At 41.7% G+C, this 20,787-nt stretch overlaps 3 protein-coding genes across 7 annotated transcripts; 1 reads left to right on the plus strand and 2 right to left on the minus strand.

Annotated features, from left to right (window-relative positions):
• Positions 1-859: 859 nt before the first annotated feature.
• On the minus strand, positions 860-16,479 carry LOC115739151 (protein IQ-DOMAIN 14-like). 3 transcript variants are annotated; one of them, XM_048270974.1, is made up of 7 exons: positions 16,465-16,479; positions 6,257-6,365; positions 4,818-4,914; positions 4,032-4,568; positions 3,127-3,360; positions 2,471-2,602; positions 860-1,804 (listed from the first exon to the last, which is right to left on the minus strand). In XM_048270974.1, exons 3-7 carry the CDS (start codon positions 4,890-4,892, stop codon positions 1,091-1,093), a joined length of 1,692 nt encoding a protein of 563 aa, XP_048126931.1. In that variant the 5' UTR covers positions 4,893-4,914; positions 6,257-6,365; positions 16,465-16,479; the 3' UTR covers positions 860-1,090. The 3 variants fall into 3 exon arrangements, with proteins under 3 accessions (XP_048126931.1, XP_030527971.1, XP_030527972.1); XM_030672111.2 differs by lacking the exons at positions 6,257-6,365; positions 16,465-16,479 and adding an exon at positions 5,615-6,092; XM_030672112.2 differs by lacking the exons at positions 6,257-6,365; positions 16,465-16,479 and adding an exon at positions 5,272-5,544.
• Positions 11,163-13,254, minus strand: LOC115739154. 2 transcript variants are annotated; one of them, XM_030672117.2, is made up of 2 exons: positions 13,012-13,254; positions 11,163-11,879 (listed from the first exon to the last, which is right to left on the minus strand). In XM_030672117.2, the coding sequence occupies exons 1-2, from the start codon at positions 13,038-13,040 to the stop codon at positions 11,312-11,314; spliced, it is 597 nt and encodes a 198-aa protein (XP_030527977.1). In that variant the 5' UTR covers positions 13,041-13,254; the 3' UTR covers positions 11,163-11,311. The 2 variants fall into 2 exon arrangements, with proteins under 2 accessions (XP_030527977.1, XP_048126932.1); XM_048270975.1 differs by lacking the exon at positions 13,012-13,254 and adding an exon at positions 12,587-12,987.
• On the plus strand, positions 16,411-19,482 carry LOC115739153 (small nuclear ribonucleoprotein-associated protein B'). Of its 2 annotated transcripts, XR_007196629.1 has the most exons (3): positions 16,411-17,444; positions 19,138-19,212; positions 19,254-19,482. XR_007196629.1 is itself a non-coding variant. In XM_030672116.2 (2 exons), the coding sequence occupies exon 1, from the start codon at positions 16,582-16,584 to the stop codon at positions 17,437-17,439; it is 858 nt and encodes a 285-aa protein (XP_030527976.2). In that variant the 5' UTR covers positions 16,411-16,581; the 3' UTR covers positions 17,440-17,444; positions 19,138-19,482. The 2 variants fall into 2 exon arrangements, 1 of the variants encoding a protein (XP_030527976.2); XM_030672116.2 differs by having other exon boundaries at positions 19,138-19,482.
• Positions 19,483-20,787: the final 1,305 nt, after the last annotated feature.

Below are 20,787 nucleotides of genomic sequence, written 5' to 3' on the forward strand. Positions count from 1 at the left end.
CATCATTTTGCAACGATTGTGATTATCGAAGTGTTCTTGTCTCCTCATTTAAATATGTTTTCCTACCCCTAAAACTTATTTAAGAGCATTTCAAACAAACGAAGTTCTTTTTCATCAATTTAAAACCTACGATGATCTTCTCGAAAGCCGGTTTTGGATAGTCGCGACTTTTGAGACGTCACCATACTGGAAAAGAACCGAAGTATATCTCCAAAAGCAGAAACCGGCATCCCACATGACATTAGGATAATCGTGCCGTGATCCAGGCTTGTCTAGGGCAAGTGACGGTGCATATGCATTGGACGAGTCTCAACACGACTACGATTAAATGGCACACAACAGAGTTTAGCGTGTATGGAGTATGGTGAGCAAAAAGAACCCACCGGCTCAATTCAATTTCTAGGGGTGCCAATCCGATTCCCAATTTCATGAAATTGAAACCGGTGATTTTCGGTCCGGTTTTAGAGGTGGAACCTTCCACCCGGATCGCCCCGACTATTTTTATTTATTTATTTTTAATGTAATTTTTTTAAAAAATCATTTAAACTCTTTTAACTCGTAGAGACATTTCTACACATTTAAAATGAGTGAATATATGTTTTAAACACGTACAATGGGTTCTATTGAACCGCTTGGACACCCAATCGGATCGGCCTGTCTGGTCCGACTCTAGGTTCTAGAAACCGAGAACCCATCCTACTAATCCGATTCTTGATTCTCAGGTGAGATTGGATTAGATTAGAAACCGATCACCCTAGCACGAATACGATAGAAAGCTGGTACACAAATGAAATAAAGTGCCCAGATGAAGATGCACAGTGCAAAGAAACCCATTGTAAAGCAGATAAAATACACGGACTAATCTCAAACCACCCCTGATCAACCTAAAGAAATCAGCGTGCAACAAGCCTCTCTCAGAATCGGATACATACAACATCATGGTTTCCTACTTGTCTTCTTACTACCAATCAATGTTTTGTCACACAGTAACACTCAATACACTCAGGAACGCCAAAGGAAAAAAAAATGAAAAAGGAACACCACCACAAAGAAAAGGGAAAAAGAGTAAGATTATCGTCGCGAAGAAGAATCACACGAATCTGTTAAATGGCTTCCTTCCGACCACGGAAGACGCCGTTGAATCCATGCTCATGTTCCCGACAGACTCGCGGTCATGATGAATATTATTCGAGGCATTTTGAGAGCCGATGCCTTTGTTCCAAGCAAAAGTCGACCCGGCTCCTGGTGTTAAAGGGTACGAGAGACGCCTGCTAGATTCGCTGCCAGGAGTGCCCGGACGCCTTTCTTTAGGATTGCTGCTAGCTCTCGATTTTGCTCTGGCTGAGACGGTCGGAGTCATGTAGTTCGGGACCGAAAACGGCGGGCAACTAGTGAGGCTCTCGTCATCCCTCATCGACAAAGCGAAGGGAGATACGGGTTCACTAGCTCTGGGTATCGAATACTTGCTCATGCTCGGACCGCTGGCCCTCGGTGTTCTTGTCGGTGTTGCCCGTCCTTGCTTCGATGACATCACCATCATCGATCTCGTTGATCTCGGTGTGGCGGCGTCAAAATTATCAGACCCAACTGTCTGGAGCTTGTGGTTACTAGAGAGAATCCTTGGACTCGTCTTTAGCTCAGAGTTTCGCCGTGGTGGTGTGAGGCGGAAACTCTTCATCGATTGGTTCTCAGCCGGATTTGATAAGGGGAGCTGCCGTTCGATCCAGTTCCACCACCAAGGAAATACGCCAGATTGGACGTCTGCCAGAGATGTTTGAGCCGTTCTAGGATTACCCCTCGATAACTGCAGTCACAACAGTCAACAGACAGCATAGTGAATAAACCAAGATCACAAATTCGGCTCAAGAAGAAATGACATGAACTCCAATTATAGCATACAAACAGATGCTTTCTCACGAGAATCATTAACTCTCAAGCAGATCGACCCAGCGATATTTCTAAATAATATAATGCAATATCAATTTGCATTACATTGTCCGAATTCTGCAGGCATAAAACTATTTCCAGGAAAAAAAAAAGTGTGCTTTCAAGTTTTCACTCTGCATGCAGCATCGGCAGTTGTCATGGGTGCCTCTATGGTAGTTTGAACTTGAAAGCTCTAGCCAACGCATTATAATAGCACACAGAATATGCCAAATGGTTGATCTGATTAATCTGAGATCACTCACCAGAGTTTTTGCTGTCGTGAAGGGAGATACAATATGTTTAAAAAGTTATAACCCAGACTAGACATTACATTGAACTTATGCAGTCTAAAGGGGATTTTCCCTTGCCCTAATTGTTGCACGATCAAGAAAATCGAATTGCGTCAAGAGGAGGATTCAGCCATTCCCGTTCCTAAGAACCATAACGCAATGCGCATCCCTGACAGAATACATATCCTATGGTTTACAGAGGGTAGGCTGAGACTCCTCCGGAGAATGCAGAGGAAATTGTCAAATGAGTGTACCTGATGAGAGTACGCGTAAGCCATTGCTCTCTCTCTCTTGATGGCCGCCTCCGCCTTCCTTTGCAGCCTCACCTCTCTTTCCTCCTTTGTGTGCGCGGTATCATCCCAGTACTCTTGATTACGTGCCTCAGACTGCACCAACACTCAAAACTGATTAATGAAGATCCCCCTGAGGAAAAGAAAACCTGAAACTCAATGAAAACGTTTGTGTCGAATTTTGGATTCTGCTTATGGAGGAATTACTTTACTCAACAGTGACGGGTTGGAGTTGGTTATATTATGTCATATTGGTGCAATATTTCTTAGCAAAGAACAGCACCAATGGACATGTGAATGGGATATGGCAAAACTTGAGACATCAAACCGAATTTCATTTGTTCTTCTCGATATATAACTGGTAAGATATGATAGAGACTAAAAAAGTCAAATGGCAACAAATAAAAAATCCACCATTCAAATTCAACCTATTTTTCGACCCAAAAAAAAAAAAATCAACCTATTTAGCATTTCCTAGTGCTAAGGGTTGACAGTAATAGCCTCGCCTAGCATTGGAATATGGATTCGCAGAGCAGAAGACCAAGAAACTCTCAGATCCCGAAATGTATTGCCTTGCAATACATGGGCATTAAAGATCAAGTCGTCTCATAGCAACTTACCGCTAGGCTCCATTTGCTGCAGGTGCTTTCTGCTTCCTTGTCGTTCTTGTACTGACCTTGATTCCGTGCTTGGTTCTCTAACCTCTGAATCCTCCAAGATCGAATCTGTGACTGCATTCGCACAGAGTGATGCATATACTTTGAGGCATTCATCGTCTGTCGCTTGACATTCTGCCCTCTTATGACTCCTTGAAGTCTTACCAAGCCTCTTAGAGCTCTGAAGCTCCTTCTTGCCTTCATTAGAAGAACAAAATCACATCAAACAGCTACTTGGGTTGGCAAAAGAATGCCGATATCAAACGAACTCTATTGCTAACACCAACTCAGGGAAGTTAAGTGCAGAAACTACACCTAACTTCAGCAACAAAAACTTCAAAAAAGAAAGTAATTGTATGAAACATATATCAGAAGTTGTTAATATCTGTCCTAATGGTTTCTATAAATCAACAATGCAGCAATTCACATTGCTTCTCTCAGAACTAAGTCATGTATAAGCTGAACTGAAGCCCTCATAAAATGAAACTAATAAAAGTTCGACCTCAATAGGCATGTCGATGACAAGAAATAATCGACTAAAAGGAGTTGCAACTCAGAGGCTTTTCAGCCACCTGCAGATCTTTTGGCACTTTGATCCACTCTGCCGGGGATCTTTGGCAATTCATATCTAGTGCGGGTTCCATGTTTCCCTCAATAAAACAATGTCCTAAAGCAATAGATTATTTTATTAAAACATGTAACTTGTAAGAACCCCTTCTGTCCTCCCACCCCAACAAGCAAGCAAGCATGCTGAACACACCGATGCAAGCACGTATGGCGCACGTGCTCGCACGCACACACGCGAGCGCAGACACACACCTCATAAGTACGATTTAAATTAGACAAACTAGACACAATCAGATCCTCACCATATACCCTCTGAAGGCAGCTTGAATCTTTGTAGCTGAAGCATGCTGGACAGGTATGCTCGGTTCTGGTCGGACAATGACTTCCTTCTGGTGATTAAAGCTCCTAGAAGAAGTAGCTCTGGAAGAAGCAATCCTGGGAGATGCGGCTCTTGGTGAAGCAGCTCGAGGCGAAGCAGCTCTTTGGGAGGCAGATCTAGGCGAAACAACTCTCGGCGAAGCCGCTCTTGGTGATGCTACTTTTGGCGAAGCAGCTCTAGGTGAAGCGGCTCTCGGAGAAACAACTGTAGGAGAAGAGACCCTTTGAGACAGATTGCTCCTTGAAGCTACTTGAGAAGGCCCAATCAACGGCGCTTGCGGCTGCTCTGGAGGCGTGGGAGGCTGAAGTAGAATATTGTTCTCTCTTTCGGCATCTCCCAGTATCTTCTCGATGCTGCTTGGCTCTCTGAAAAGAGGAATCTTGAACGACTTCCGCTCTCCATACTTCAGCTGTCCTGGCCCCTTTTTCTTCTTTCCTTTCAATTCTTTTTCGCGTGTGTCCTGAAAAATTATACCAAAACCGGAGCTGTCAATTTAAGAACACAAGCTCCTCCTCTAGAAGCTATAAGCTGCTTTAGGAGACACCATGCTCATCGTTCATGAAGTTGAGTTAGAGAGCAGAAACTCAATAAACTGCACAATCATGCAAAAGGATGCAAAGTGCATCATGTCTTTCCTTCTCTGTGGGACTCGAAAAACAAGAATTTTAGCAGGCTTGCAGTTTAGAACACTGAAAGCAAAAAGATTTACACTGGCCGGTTTCTCCTTGGAGCTGGCTACGAAAATCCTTTTTATAGCAGCAAACCAACTCCCTCTCTTCCCCATGCCAGTCGCATTACTATTCTTCCTGCAGACGACAAATAATGTGAAAATTAGAAGAGACGTTTGCGAAGTTCCCAAATCAAAAGATGTCATTGTTCCATGGTTACTAATACGTATAACAACAAATATCAGCTTCATGGGCAAAGAATTCTTCCCATAAGGACAAGCAAACACTAACTAGTTTCTCAAAAACTTCAACCCAATAACTCAGATATGTAATTGGGGTTGGCTTTTGTCCTTATAGTGACAGAAGAACAGGGGATCTAAAAGTGCTTCCGCAACAGCAAAAGCAAATTCAGATGAATCTTCAAGAAAAATAGAAGCCAATCATCCACAGACATAACTCGACAAACAGTTAACAGCAAAAGAGGTTGCAATTTACAGGGCTCGGGATGCTGCGAGCTAAAATTGGACTTTTTCGCCAGAAAGTCTCAACAGATGCAGAATTAGAAGTGAAACAAAACACAGAACCGAGTTTCACCCTTATCCTTCAGAAGTTTTTTATGCTCAAGAGGAAGGAAAGAGAAAAATCAACACGAGGAAGACTCCTAAAGGCCTCACCAATCAGCCTACAGCTAAGGGCCAAAAACTAGAGTATGAATAGATGGACAAAATACAGACAAGCACATGCTGCCAAAGCCAGAGTATCCCCTTAGATACTTGTGGAAGTTGTATTCACACAACGCTAAAGCAAATTAAATGCCAAGAAAAGACAAATATTTTACCAGTTTTATACGCTTCCCCAGTCTACAGTGGTATCAGCATACATAACAAGAATTTTCCAAAATTATCACCCCAAAAATTAAGAAAAGGTTACCAACCACGGGCTAAGAATGAATTCTCTGATGATCCAAACACCCTCTGTTCTAGAGAGAGAGAGAGAGAGAGAGAGAGAATTATGGGTTATTTATGCGATTGATGATGAGTTGTGGAAGGAGTGAATTATTCTACAGGAGTGAAAGGGACAACAATTGCTCTCTGAAAGGTATCCAAAGAACACGAGAAATTGGCAAAACTGTCTCAAAACCCAAAAGGAAAACAACAGAGTACCGGGTCTCTGTTAGAGCACCAATCCCCACAAAATTATCCGATGTTGACCAGCTTAAAAACAAGATGCTCATGTCCTGATAATAAACCCAACAATTCAAGAAGATGAACGGAGCTCTTGAAAACTGAGCTAATTATACGGCAACCCATGATGATATCCGGCATAATTCCGCATGTGAGGCTAAAATAACCCCACACCCAAAAGCCATAAAACTGAAAAAGACAAAGAAACAGAACCCGCGGGGGGGGGGAGAGAGAGAGAGAGAGAGAGAGAGAAATTGGCAGGAGCAGCATCAGATCATGTGTCTGTTTTGTTTTACCTTGTGTTGGGCCTGCTGTTGAGCTCCTCTATCTTCCAGAAACACCTCCAAAGAGCTGCTGCAACTGCAAGAACGACGAAGAAGACGAACTCTCTCTCTCTCTCTCTCTAACCCCCTCCCCCACTGTTAATATTTTTGGCCGATGGACTCTTTCTTGAGCTTATTTCTGAAACCAAACTCCCTTTTTGTGCCTCCCTTCTCTTTCTCACCCGCTTGCTTGCATCAATTTACTTCTCTGCTCTGCCTCCTATTCCTTCACCTCTTTTCCGTGCGGTGAAACTCCTCCGCGCACGTCGGGGTCCCACGCATCCGACGGCACGACATCATTCTCGTACCGTTTCAACCCCCTCCCATCCCGCGTCGGGTTAGCCCTTTTCACATTCGGATCAACGATAAAGACTCAATTTTTCACATACTTAAAGATTGCATTTTTTTTGTCCTTACTTTTTTGCCGCAGTAATTTGTCAAACAAGAGAGAATGAGGAGGTTGGAGAATTGGTCACTCGAAAGAGGTGGCCAACTTCAACCACCATATCGAGTGGGGGGTACATCATGGAGTCAAAGACTTTTGTTGATTGAGGAGAGGGGAAAGACAAGGCCAAGGCCGGCAACTCCCCCCCACTCATGGAAACGGTTGGGTTGGCACCCCGTTTCTTTTTATTTTTTTGATATTTTATTTTAGAGAAATGATTAAGCGATAATCGAGAATAAAGTATGTTCTGGGACAAAAATAACAGTAAATAATAAATAATTTTAAATTATTACGAGGTCCACTGTTTCAAAAATTTGTAGCTCACGACATACTATTATTCTTAGTCTTTTACAGTAGTCCAAAGACTATTATACCAGCAAAATTAACTATTTTGTGGGATAAATGCACTGAAATTCCTAAAACTTATCATGAAAATGCATTTGAATACTAAATTTTTCAAAAAATGCAATTAAATGCTAAAATTTATCACAAAAGTACAATCAGATTCTAAAATTTTCAAAAAAAGCAATCAAAGAAATATTTATCAAATTTAATTGTACTTTTTGAAAGTTTTAGAATTTCCAACGTAAATTTATTTATTTATTTTTGTTCCATTTGGATCGGTGACGGAGATGAACACCTTTTTGACAAATACTCTTTCTCTCTCCCTCCCTCTTTCTTTTTCTTTTTCTTTTTCTCCCTCTCTCTCTCTCTCTCTCTCTCTCTTTTCTTGCCCGCTTTTTACTCCCACGCTCCTCCCATTGGCGCGTCCGCTCCACGCTCTTCAACGGAATTTTTGCAAAAATCCTAATTCCAGCCCCGTGATCTGTAATGAATGACTGAGAAAAATTCCGCATGGTCAGTTGGGCTCTCAACGTCACCGTCCGCTGAAATCCGTAGAGAGAGAGAGACGGCACATTCTTGAATCTTATTGGCCTTACATCAAATAGACTTTGGTATATAATAAATATAATTTATTATATATATATATGGAATATTTTTTTTTAATTATTTTTTTGCAATTCCATAAGCAACGGGGACAAATGGCAAGCCCTAGTTTATTGCAATTCGCACTATCGGCATGATTAGGATGGTGTCGTACTAATTAGTTTAGCCAACCATGCAATCAAACAAATGCTTGTTGAGTAGCCTAATCAATAAGACAAAAAAAAAATGGAGTTCTCTCTGCCTTTTACGCCATGCAAAGCTCATGTTGAGTGAAGCTGAAACTTTTGTAGTACATTAATTTGGTAATGAATGATTCTCGAGTTAATTCGTACCGATCTATGACGTTGATGCATTTGAGCGATGACACATTGTATGGACATCTCAATCAATGAATTGCTTCCGGCACTCGGTTATCTGCGCTCGTGTTTCGTCCGGAGCATGCGAACGTCGTTCAGAATGTCACGGGCCGGATACTCTCGTGCTCGCGTGGACTGAAAAGTGGGGCTTTTTTGCAGTTGGGGGTGAAATGTGAGCTTATTTAGAGCAGATGATGCAATTGGTTCGTTGGAAGGGTGTCGGGTGCTCGTGTTGGGAATTCATGGATGAGATTATTATCATATTAAAAGATCCTTGAAGGTGAGGTTGGCCTCCCATGCAGAAGTTAGTGATGAGCTACTGTTGTTTTCCTAATAATTAGGGTTGTGCAACCGAGCCCGATTCTACCCGGGAATTCGATTGAATAGGCCATGGATACAGGTTCGATTTCCGGTTCCAAACACTACGGAAAGGTCCCGGATCTTGGGTGCAGAACCTATTCACCTACCCACGCAAGAGTCGGCGGTTATAATTTGCTTTATGAAGTGGAAAGAAGAAAAATGATCTCTCTTAAATGAACTAAACTTCCTTATTTGCCTTATATTTTTGTATGTTTTGTATCAATATTTTACTTTGAGCCGTTGTCGATACTATTTTTTCCGTTACTGTTATTCTAAGAATATGAAGCAACAAAATAAGAAACTGGTTCCATGGTGGGCCGTGGAACCGGACTGAAAAAACATAGTAGTTTTCAAGACAAATAGGAGAGGTTTCAAGTCGCAAAACTTGAGAATCGATTCTAATAAAGCCAGTGCAATATTTACCTTGAAACCGATCATCCTTATCGATATTTACACCGAGATGCCAAAATCGGTTGTTGTGTTGAAGAAATCGGTATGTCTCACTCTAGGAATTAAGCACGATAAATCCGATTATGAAGATGCGATTCCGGATCTATCGAAGGAAAGTTCTTTCGGCTCATCGGACACCACACGGGCTTGTCTCCATTGAGGAAGTTCTTTAGCCCGTGACACTAAGCTTGGAAGTGGAGCTTCACCAACCAAATAAAGGACGACAAGAAAGGGCACACTTTGGTCAAACTGTCGAATTGCATTTCCTTGTTGTGATGTCAATTAACTTTTGCTTTTTGATCGGAAATGTCAATTTAACTTTGGACCAACAAATAAATTGTCATTTTTTTTTTGTAATCTTCTTCTTTTAGGCAGTCCTTTACTTTAATTTTTTTTTCTCCTTTTTTTTTTGTCCCAAATGTTTGACCCGGTTTTAGTTCCCAACTTTAGACCCGAGACAAAAACCAAAGACGCTGCCAAATTTGAAGCCGACCCGCAAACCCCACGTTCGGGCGGGTCAAATCCAACACCCACATGTCCAATTTGCGTGGTAATAACGCGCTTTCGATCCGTCCACGCAGTTGACTTTTGTAAAATTCAGGATTACAATGCTGCTAATTTCGATGTTATGTTCCGGAGCATCCTTCTAGAAGACCGTATAGCCCACGTCTCGAGCTTGGCCATTGAAAATGTCTTCATAGTATGCGTGTTAGCATTTAATTTCGGGGTCTATATCGATAAAATGGTCGGCACCGGTTAGTTGTTGTTTCTCTAGAAAAAAGAGAAGTATAAGGACACCTCAAATGTCAATATTTATGTACGGTACTCACTTTAGTGTCATTATTTTTTTCGGGACCATTTAAGTGTCAAATTGAAAAAAAAACAATCATTTTAATGCCAACGGCGAGAAATTTCAGCGATCTCACCGGAATTGACACTTAAATAATCATTTTTTAAAAAATTTGACATTTAAGTAATAAAAAAAAATTGACACCAAAGCGAACGCCTAAATAAATATTAATTTGTTTACGTAACGATGCGTCGTAATATCATTTGTATGCTTAAAATTATCGTGGTTTGTCATTCCGCGATTTAGGGAATTTATTTTAGATAATTTATCTTGTTGACTTAGGAAGAGGGCAGAGATTGTGGGGACCATTTTTTGGATAGTGAGAGTCGTATTGGATAATGCAATGAATTAGGAAGACTGCTATGAAATGAATGAATCATTTATCAAAGGAATTGAATGAAGTTATTATTGCTGGAAATTATTATTTCCGGTGGAATTTAATTACGCTTATCCGAAGAGAAAATGACACGAAGGATTCGCAAATTTTGGTGCATTGTGTAACGTGATTGTTGGACTTTTAATTTGTTCAATGCGGCATTTGACATGTCGGTAAATGTTCAATGCGGTTTCTAAATCGTATAAAAATGTCCAATAAAGTATTTATATTAATTTAAGTAGATGAAATCTGTTGATGTGGTTTCCAACCCGTTAAGTTTGGATGGTGAAAAAGAAGAAAATGTTTACATGGATTATTCACGTAAGATATTCATCATAAATCAAGATATAAAAATCCATGTCATCAAATATCAATGGACGTGTTTTTTTTTCCCCCTATCAATCATTAATAAGGATACACATGTTAAAGCCTAATTTTTTTACCTTATCCAAAGCAGGCAGATAAGAGGATGGATATGTCGACTCGCCATACTTAAAAACCCACCTCTACATATAATAATTCACTTCATCGAAATAATTCCTCGTTTAAACAAACGGAAGGACTATATCAAAGATTTATTAGTAGTTCGAGGATCAAATCGAAAAAAGATTAAATTTTTCGGTATGACAGTGCATTGCACGTTACATTAAAGTTCGAGGTAATGTAACTAGTGATAAAAAAGCCTTCCCAATCCCAATACTGCCCTCATGGCCCATGGCCCAATAGCTTTGTACGAGTCGGCCTAATGCCCACCCGTCTCCATTCCCATCATCATCTCTAGTCCCCATGTGACACATGAAATGTTCGTGTTAACCAAAATCATCTGCATAAAAGCTTGTTATGTTCCAATAACTCGTACAGCCTAACCGCTGCGATAATCTCAGGTAATGAAAATTCGGAGATCTGCCTTCTCCGTCGCAAGTTCAGAGTAGTGCGTATGAAAATCCAATCATGATTGTACATATCGAAAAATGTGATACAGACGGTTGATCATCGGTTATCTGTTCTTTACTCGAGATTGTCGTAAACAATAGAGAACAGCTGAATTCTCGAATGCACAAGAGGTTATCGGAGCAGTCGATCTCGATCTGTGATTAATGGAATCAATTTTTACCACAGGCAAATTAGAAACCAATCCCACATGTGAAGATGGAGGACAATCACAGCTCAAGCCATCTTAGAAAGCTTATCTGTTTGTTGATGGATTGATCATGGGAAAGAAGAGGAAAAACTTGAAATTTGTTCACTCAGCCCCGGCCATGACCATTCGACTAAGGCGGCTCGGGCCGATCTTCCTCCGTCTCATCATGCTCCTCCGCCGGATGACCTCCATTTGGTTCCTCCTCCGGACTTGCATCATCGCCTCCTCTTCCACCACGAACCTCCTCATCAGCACGTCGTCGGTCAATGACTTTCCCCGGAACACCCTCCTCCCCTCGATGCTAGGCCTCGCGCGGAACGCGACCGGCGGCGGCGACGTTGACATCCGCTCGTGCGAGGTGGAGATCGACTTTGACCTCGGGTAGCTGTTGCTTCGCCTAGGCGGGACTTCGGCCTTGAAAACCTCGTTGTAGGAGGAGATGGGCGCGCAGAGGCAGACCCGGGTGAACGACGTGGCGACCCTCAGGGAGTTGCATTTCCGCAGCTTCTGCCGGTGCGAGGTCGGGGCCGGGATCGGGACTTCCGCGGACTTCGTGATGGTCTTCCACAAGGTGGCGGTGGGCGGCAAGGGGATTTCTGTGGGCTTAGACATGGTTGATCTCCATAGGGTTGCCATCTGAATTGCTCTCTGATACCAGGGCTTCCTGTGTCTGTACACATTGTCAATACTGTCATGATCTACCCCTATATCATTGTCATATATTTGCTCGAATAGTATTTTCCAAGCACCATCTGCCTCTTCAAATAAACTCTTAATTATCATGAATACTTCTTCTATACATTTAAAATATAAATACGCGTTTCAAACATATACAACTAGTTTCACTAGATCGCATGGTAACTGGACATGACCGAACAGTTCAGCACTAGGCATCTTCGATCCGATCCAGTTCCAATTCCAATTCCGAGATAGAACATGATTGGACTGTGAATTGATCATCTCCATCGGGCAATGCGTAAATAAAGCTTTGAAAATAGTACGTTTTTCCGTTGAATATGCTTAGCGAGTGTCACTGTCCGGGACACTCGTTAACGGAGCCATGTATAAGGACAACTTATTGGTCTTAACGTTAATCATTGACCGACCAATGGATGTCCACCTTAGATTGGACCGATGGGCCCAATACCAGAGGTTGTCCGTGCTAAAGTAAATAATTCGGACAAAGTTTGTCGAACCTAGAAAAGATTACAGAAATCCTACAATTTTTCCAACCAAATGCCAATCAGCAAATTGAGACCAAGTTCTCAACAGACTCAGTTTCGACTCGGCCACACAGGAAAAGAACTAAGAAAGGCGCAGTAATGTTCGACCGAGTCGGCAGTGGAGCTCGAATTGTTCACGAGTGACTTGACTCGCCAGCAACTCATGAATGTCGAAACCGAGCGATTCCGGAGACCGGCGAGCGGATTCGGTGAGGATGCTCTTGAATCAAGCCCCTTTAGAGGTGGGGGGATCATAATCCAAGTCCAGTGACACCAAAACAAGCCTAACATTCAGTCTGTTGGCTTTACACCATCCCCACAGAACTCAACCAGTAAACAAGCTTTGCCAAAGCATGACATCATGGGAAAGCTGTCTATTATTGTTTCTTGACCAAGACAATCACCTCTGGTGTTTCCCCCTTAACTCCCATCTCTCTTTCTCTCTCTCTAGCTTGTGCACAAAAATTGTCTTGGCCTTGTATGGAAAGAAAACTGCTAAATTTAGCTTCAGAAAATGTCCATGACACAGATGAGTTTGGCACAGAGAGAGAGAGAGAGAGAGAGAGAGAGAGAGCATACCTTGGGTGAGAGGTCTTGGGATCTTGCATGAACCAAGAAAGGAATGAAGTGTGATGTGTGGAGTTTGAAAGTGTAGGGAGGGAGGCAGAGAAAGAGAGAGGAAAAGAAGTTTCATCTGGGTGTGTGTGTGTGTGGAAAGACCAGAGAAAGAAGTGAGTGCTAGGGACTGATGATGATGATGAATATGAACTTGGAGAGCTTTTCTTTTCCTTTCCCTTTTTTTCTGTTTCTTGCTTTTGTTCATGTTGCTTTAGCCTTTAGAAGTTGTGATGGCTGAAGGAAAGATGGCAGCATAGCAGCGTTCAGCTTCTTTTACTTTTTCCCCACATTCTTTATTCCCTCGTCCCCCCCTCACCCCTTTGCTTTTTACCAAGCCAATGATTTCTCCAGTCTTTGCTTCCTCTCTTCAATTTCACACAGATTGGCAACTTCTTTCAGGGAGAGTGAGAGCCAGGTTACACAGATAATTCATTCACTGTTCACCAAATTGGATTTTACTTTTTCTGATTATATATTCATTCATGCAAGAAGCGAGGTCTCGTAGAATTAATTTCTTGGTGAATTCGTCGTGAGAGAGTTGTGCAGACGAAATTCGAATCTACTCTCCAGGCTTTACATAGGTACCAAAAGAGCCAATTGGCACTTACATTAGTACTTTCTTTGCATGTGGTCAAGTGACTAATTTGAACCCCAATAATAACAATGATGCTAATCTAACTCAAAAGGGTTGTCAAGGTTGGCACAAAGGCAATATTATTTGAACAGATCTCAATTTGTCTAGCCCATGCTTGCCCTGCCCTGCCCTGCCCTGTAGGAATCAAATCATTACTGACCAAAAGCAGAGTCTTTTTCAGTGTCTCTCCTCAAACCCTAATCACCCACTTTCCACACACTTCACAGCCGATCAAGGGTGACCCTCCTAATAATACTGCTCAGCTTCATCTAATTAATTCTACTAATCAGTCTGCCTTTTCTCTTCAAGGGCATGTCTTAAGCAAGAAAATCTGTGGAAATTGATAATTTTCAAATCACTTTTTTTTTTGTATATTTTGTGTTAATCATATTGGAAATGGTAGGACCCTGAGATCCAAACTTTTTTGTGCACAGGGATCATGAAATGATTAATCAACCGTGGGTGGTTTGATTTCAAGGACTCCCAAAGCTGCTTGGAAACACACCAAGACATTATGATTGGGGGCTGCTGGATTAGGGATCATACCTGGCACAATTTAGCCTTTCTTTGGTTACTTAGTTAAAGAAAAGAATTGGAAAGTGTTCCCCTTCTTTAAGTTTTCAATGCAGTCTGATGGCACTATGTCTCTTCACATGTCTCCTGCAAAATTTTGTGTGGTGCTTGATTGGTTAGTTAACTAAAGAAAAGAAATGGAAAAGTTTTCCACTCTCATGTGGCTGCTTCTTGCACTCATTGATAGTTCAAAAGGGGAAAGGTCTAGTCGGCAGACAACTTCATCTTCACTAATGTAAATTCCATCCTAAGAAAATATATTTTTTTTTGCTATTGAAATCTCACCTCCTACGTACAAATTATTCCATCTCAGAGCCAATGGCACATATTATAGTCCCGGGGTTATTTGGTTCATGGGGTTAATTGAGTACGTGCCATTGGTCTCCATGAAGTTAGGTCTTTATGCTCGTGTTTCGTGCCTCCGGATTCTCAAAGGAAAATCAAGAAGCTTCCTTGAATGCCTTGTGTGTTTTCAAGAAACCTCTGTCAATAGACACGCGGTCCTGTCGGTAAAGGGATTTGGGGTGGAGATGCTAGCATCCTAGATGCAGGGTTCTGACACCTGTACTCCACGAAGAGGCAGAGTAAAAATCAAAGAAATGAAAGTTAGATATATGACAGACATAAAAAAAATAAAAAAAACCAAGAAACCTCTGGCCCATCATATGATATAATTGATTCTATTGCAACAAATTTTCGATTCGATTAGTGCATTAGAATATGAATATACCCGCATATAAGCCTAACTAAAGACTAAACGTGGATAATATTTATGTTTATGATCCATCAATAAGAAGATCTTCTTATATATGACAATTCCTTATACGACCCAAGCAATCACATACTATTCTGTTCAATATTCATTTGACCCTACCTAAGGTGATTTCAAAAAAAAGGTAAGGGATAACTAAACTCGACCTAACTTTGGGGCAAGACACGTTTGTGTCCGAACTTTCAACCGTTACATAATACAGCTTAAACTTTCATTTTTGTGTCAACTCTGCCTTAATTTGTGCTTTGTATGTGCAATGCCATGACTTTTATAGAGTGAAAAAATAATTTCATCTCATTTTTCAAGGAAATCTTTGTTTTACCATTGTTTTACCCTTAATTGCTATAATTATTCGAAATTTAGAGAAAACCAATTGGATAATGTACTAATGAATGAAAAAATAAATTAAATAAGAATATTGAACGACAAACTTTTGATTAATATAACCACTTAATATAAAAAAGAATAAGCACAAATCAAAAAGGGAAAGGACATCAATCAAGAAAAGGTCAAACGATAAATATAAATTACTCATTATGTATACTTGAAGGGTTCATTGACGTGAAAATTTGATTGAACAATATTTTTTCGATATTAATACTTTGGTTAATTTATTTGGTTTTTCTCTATTTTTTTTTCATTTCTTTTAAAAACCAAAGGTGAAAGAGAGTTTTTCAAACAATAAAATTTACCTTTTAAAACTCATGTGCATTTTACATGAGCAAAATGACATCAAATGGTCTATGAACTTTGACCCAACATGCAATGTGATTCATGAACTTTTAATTTACTCAATGTGATCCATGAATTTTAACTTAATGTATTATGTGGTTTCTGAACTTTTGAAACATGTTCAACTTACACTAAGTTGAACAATTGCAAAAGTTCAGAGACCATATTGGTCAACTTATAAGTTCATGGACTACATTGCACATTTAGTTAAATTTCAATGACCATATTGATCAAATTAAAAGTTTAAGAACTATATTGTACATTGGATCAAAGTTCGGGGACCAATTGTGTCATTATCCGTTATACATGCTAATGGAAACTATAAAAGAAATGATTAACGACCATAATAAAACGAAAATCCAGGGGCCAACGTGCAACAATGGAAATTGTAGGGGCAAATATGCACCATCCTCGAAGTTCGGTGGAGATTTATGCAATTTTCCGAAAGGTAAATAACACGAACAATTAACATCATCATATAATTAAAAAAAAAAACCCCGCAATCCAAAACTCGGGCGGGTTCGAAGCCGAATCCCCGATCCATTTGAAACCATATCCAGGTCCCACGACCGGGCCCTACACAGGCCCAAAGAAAATCACACCAAAACGCACCGTTTTTCGTTACTTCACCTCCGTTCTCGTCCGCTCGCATTTTCCCTCCCTCTCGGAAAAACCCTAGACCCTCTCTCTACTCGAAGCTGCACTCTCTCTCTCTCTCTCTAAGGCGTACCCGAGAGAGATTGCAATTCGTCCTCACCAGCCAGAAACCCTAGATCCCATCAACTAGCGACAGAAGAGGAAGCAAAGAGAGCCTCCAACAATGTCGATGTCGAAGAGCTCGAAGATGCTGCAGTACATCAACTACCGGATGCGCGTCACCATCCAGGACGGTCGCCAGCTCGTCGGCAAGTTCATGGCCTTCGACCGCCACATGAACCTCGTCCTCGGCGACTGCGAGGAGTTCCGCAAGCTCCCCCCGGCCAAGGGCTCCAAGTCCAACGCCGACCGCGAGGACCGCCGCACCCTCGGCCTCGTCCTCCTCCGCGGTGAGGAGGTCATCTCCATGACCGTCGAGGGCCCCCCTTCCCCCGACGAGTCCCGCGCCAAGTCCGCCGCCGCCTCCGCCGTGTCTGGCCCCGGCATGGGCCGCGCCGCCGGCCGGGGCGTTCCCACCGCCCCCCTCGTGCAGGCGCAGCCGGGGCTGGCTGGTCCTGTCCGTGGTGTTGGTGGCCCGGCCCCGGGGATGATGCAGCCGCAGATTTCACGGCCGCCCATGCCGCAGCTCTCCGCCCCGCCAGTCTCATACCCTGCCGCTCCAGTTATTCGACCCCCGTCCCAGATGCCGCCGCCCCCCTTCCCTGGGCAGGGGCCGCCGCAAATGGGTCGGGGACCGCCGGGGCCTATGCCCCCTGGGCAGTTCCAACCCAGGCCAGGTGGCATGCCTCCTCCGCAGTTCCCTGTGCCTCCTCAGCAGTATGGGCAAAGGCCACCTATGGCACCGCCACCTCAAATGATGCGAGGGCCTCCAGCTCCACCGAGGCCGGGGATGCCTGCCCCACCCCCACCACGCCCAGGGATGCCTCCCCCGCCTGGCGGTCAAGTGCCTGTTTATGGGCCACCGCGTCCAGGAATGCCGCCTCCCCCAAATGCCCCTCAATCTCAGCAGCCACCGCAGTGATTTTGGTACGACTCATATTAACTCAGCTTACACATAATTCAGTGAATGATCACATTTTAGATGTATGAAAAAGTTTGAAGTTTCAGCCTTTGCAGATCCAAGTAAGTTCCATTTCATAGGATCTCACACTTGAAATAACATCCCTTCAAAGTACTTGGTCACGCTAATCTAGTGGGGCATTATTCCAATTGGTTGAAGTAGTTTTAGCAATAGAGGAGTTAAGGTGTGGTCTAGGCTGCTCCGAGTAAGACATCTTGTGCTATATTGATGAATAGTGCAACAGTCAGATATAATGTTCATGCCCTAAGAGTTAGGAAGCATGTGTTAATAAGTTCTCTCATTCTAGGAATAACGGATTTGATATTCTGTTTAAGGTGAATTTGAAAATTGATTTCATGTCTGCATAGTTACCTTTTGTATGGAGTTGAAGTACTTAATCCAATTCTTCTCAGTGCCCAAAATGATATACTGTGTGCGTTAGAGTTATATTTTGGCAAAGTTGTCTGTGCTGCACTGGAGCAGGCTGTCCCTTTCAGTTATTGCTTGTCAAGAAGAAGTTTTGGCTTTAGTCACAGGGTAGTCTTCCAGTCCAGGCTCCAATAGAAAATTACAGCTCAAGTGGGCAGACTTTATTATGTTCAAGATTGCCAGGTTGTAGCATTGATAAGTGAGATGCTTGGAAGTTTGAGATTTTACATTTATATACCATCACGCCAAGTTAGTGGAGACTGAAAATCGATAGATTTACTTCTTTAAGTCTTCGATTTGCTGCAGTAACCTGCTGTAATGCTTGTTCTGATTCATCTTAAAAGTTCCTAAACCTAAAGGATATGTACAGTCAAGATTCGGTAAAGAAACTTGCTACTATAGAAGGTAAATAACGTAATGGTGCTGCTTGAATACATTATCCAACTATGTTATCAGAAAAAAGTTTGTGCATTCATTTCATTATCGAGACCATTAAGATTCTTTGTCCTTTGTATTTCTCCATTTCTACTTCAGTCTTCATCACTACAAAAGTTCTGTTGGCCTAGTCAGTCCATTGTACTTTTAGGGATAGGGTCACTAGTTGAGGCAATGTGCACGTTCAACTTTTTTCTTGGAGAAGTCCTATTTCTAGGGGATTTGCTTAGTAAAAAGATTGGAATCATCGTGTGTAACAGGGTTGGGAAGCGCGTAGGTTAGGGAGCAAATATGATGTATTTTTTTGTCGAAGAGTGATTTATGATTTTGTCTGCTAGGTAGAATGATTTTGAAGTTTCGTCTATGAGAGCTGTAAATTTGTGAAATGTTTCTTTTGAGGACTAAGTGGGACTGAATGTCCCTGATCTTACTCATTATTAAACTTACATGGAAATTAGTCCTTGTCAGAAATAAGTTATGTTCCTTGACTAGTTTTATATGAACTCAAATTGTCCTAGCCCTGTAATTTCGCTAGATGTGTAATTGACCTTTATCTCGCTTCTGATACGCAATTTGCTCTGCTTAGTCTCATAGTTCCGCTATGATGCTGATAATGCGATTGGTAATATTCTTTGAATAATTTCATGTGTCAATATAATCTAGTTCGTGTATCCCCATAAAAAGTCATTTTTGGGACATTGGAGTCTGCCTTACCATATATTGCTTTGATGAGTTGCTTTTTCTAGAAAAGTTAGTTTGTCAATTGGTTAGTTTCATGTTCCTTTTTCGTGGCAGGGTTTTGACTCATGGTGTGAAGGTCTTCAACCAGATGTTCATCTTCTCATGCTGGCTCAAGGCTTTAAAGTCCTTTGGATTGGCTTGGATGTTTTAGCTTTGCTAAGATGGGCTTATGGATTGGTGTCAGATTAGCATAGTATCAAGCATTGGACCTTTTGGCAAATGCGGCTTGTTGTGGGAGTGTAATGTTCGCAATCGGTATATATAGACATTTTTCGTAGAGTGCAGAGGATTGACCGAGCAATGCCGAACAAGTTTCCTTGACATGTTTCTATACTCCCTCCTTCCCCCATCTGACAATCTTTAATTTCATTTTCTTTAAATTCAGTGTCATTGTCAGTTTGATCTTCTCTATTTGCTAGTCACTGATATCGGGTATAGCTACCACAACACTAGTTAAGGTTAATGGGCTTGCATTTTCTTAACCTTCCTTTAGGCCATCTGAATCGAAATGTTTCGGTTAAGTTGCTCAAGCATGGAAATCGCCTCTACATGCTCGAGTTATACTAACTGCAGTACTCTAGGTATCGATTGAGTCAATGAGCTGTGTGTTCCAGCTATTTTCTCTTTCTCTCTTGTGCTTGAACAAAGGCCGATCGACCAAAAAAAAATAAAAATTTGTCAGTGCTCTATGTCCATTTCTTTTTTGCATTAAAGGCCGAGTGGGTGTTCCGGGCTTTTTATTTAGTGGACTAATCTGCATCGTGGCGGTCTTCATGTTCCATGCACTTCGAGAATCATGGGGACATACAGGTGTGATAACTATCGCAGATGAATGAAATAGCTTCATACTTTTCTGGTAGTTGGCATTGCATATTCGCGTAGCAAGAAGTTGGCGCGGAGAATATTGTTCATTTCCTCTTCATCTGGCAGAGGTATTTGAAGGAAGGGATCTAATTTGTGCGTAAAGGAAAAGAAAGATGGCGGGATACGATCGCAGATACTGATGTTAGGAAAGCTAAATGCTTTCTCTGGTCAAAAGAATCGTGGGGGATTTCTCCGGTCTTCTTTTGCCTTTTGTACGTTGCAGACCAAATCATTTGGTCCATGTCCTGAGTCAATTTTGATAAGAGGAAAGGGCGATGACGACGATCAACGTCAATAGGATGTCCTTGCGGAATTTAGAGGGAAGTGGCCGATGAATGACGTTCACAGCTGTTCCTCTTTGTTCCTCGCTCTCTTTTCTTTTCCTTCGTCTTCTTAAGGCTGCTTTTTTTTCTGCTTTCTTTTTTGGCTTTAACATCGAGGTAAAATGTCTCTTTAATTTTCTTTCTCCTCCTCCTCCTTTTCTTTCTCACAATGATTTACAAATTGCTAACTTCAATGAAAGTTGGTAACTTCGTAAACAGAAGAATTTGGTACGTGGGAGATGATTCCATAACCATTGATAAGATAAAAGTTGGTAGCCGAAAAACTAAAACTAAGTTGGTAATCTCACTGGAAAAAGTTGATAAAGAAACTATATACAGTTGGTAGAGTTGGTGGTAGCTCGAAGATGATCGAACAGATATCAATAAGCGACTAAAATAATAGTTGCTAATATAAAAATAGTTGGCAGTCTCATAAAAAGAGAAGAAGAAACAGTCGACGACTCAATCTAACTAAGTTTAGTAATTTTGTATAACAGCCGGTAACTCGAACACGGAC

This window comes from Rhodamnia argentea, chromosome 10 (genome assembly GCF_020921035.1).
Source record: "Rhodamnia argentea isolate NSW1041297 chromosome 10, ASM2092103v1, whole genome shotgun sequence".
Lineage (NCBI taxonomy): Eukaryota > Viridiplantae > Streptophyta > Magnoliopsida > Myrtales > Myrtaceae > Rhodamnia > Rhodamnia argentea.

Excerpts from the sequence above, each read along its gene's own strand:
- LOC115739153 (XM_030672116.2), top strand. The coding sequence starts at position 16,582 with ATGTCGATGTCGAAGAGCTCGAAGATGCTGCAGTACATCAACTACCGG.
- LOC115739151 (XM_048270974.1), bottom strand. The coding sequence starts at position 4,892 with ATGGGGAAGAGAGGGAGTTGGTTTGCTGCTATAAAAAGGATTTTCGTA. Across the intron at positions 4,569-4,817 it reads CCAAGGAGAAACCGGCCAGT|GACACACGCGAAAAAGAATT; the intron begins GTAAATCTTTTT and ends ATAATTTTTCAG. Across the intron at positions 2,603-3,126 it reads GCAGCAAATGGAGCCTAGCG|TCTGAGGCACGTAATCAAGA; the intron begins GTAAGTTGCTAT and ends GTGTTGGTGCAG.
- LOC115739154 (XM_030672117.2), bottom strand. The coding sequence starts at position 13,040 with ATGCAAGATCCCAAGACCTCTCACCCAAG. Across the intron at positions 11,880-13,011 it reads CCCAAGACCTCTCACCCAAG|ACACAGGAAGCCCTGGTATC; the intron begins GTATGCTCTCTC and ends CAATGTGTACAG.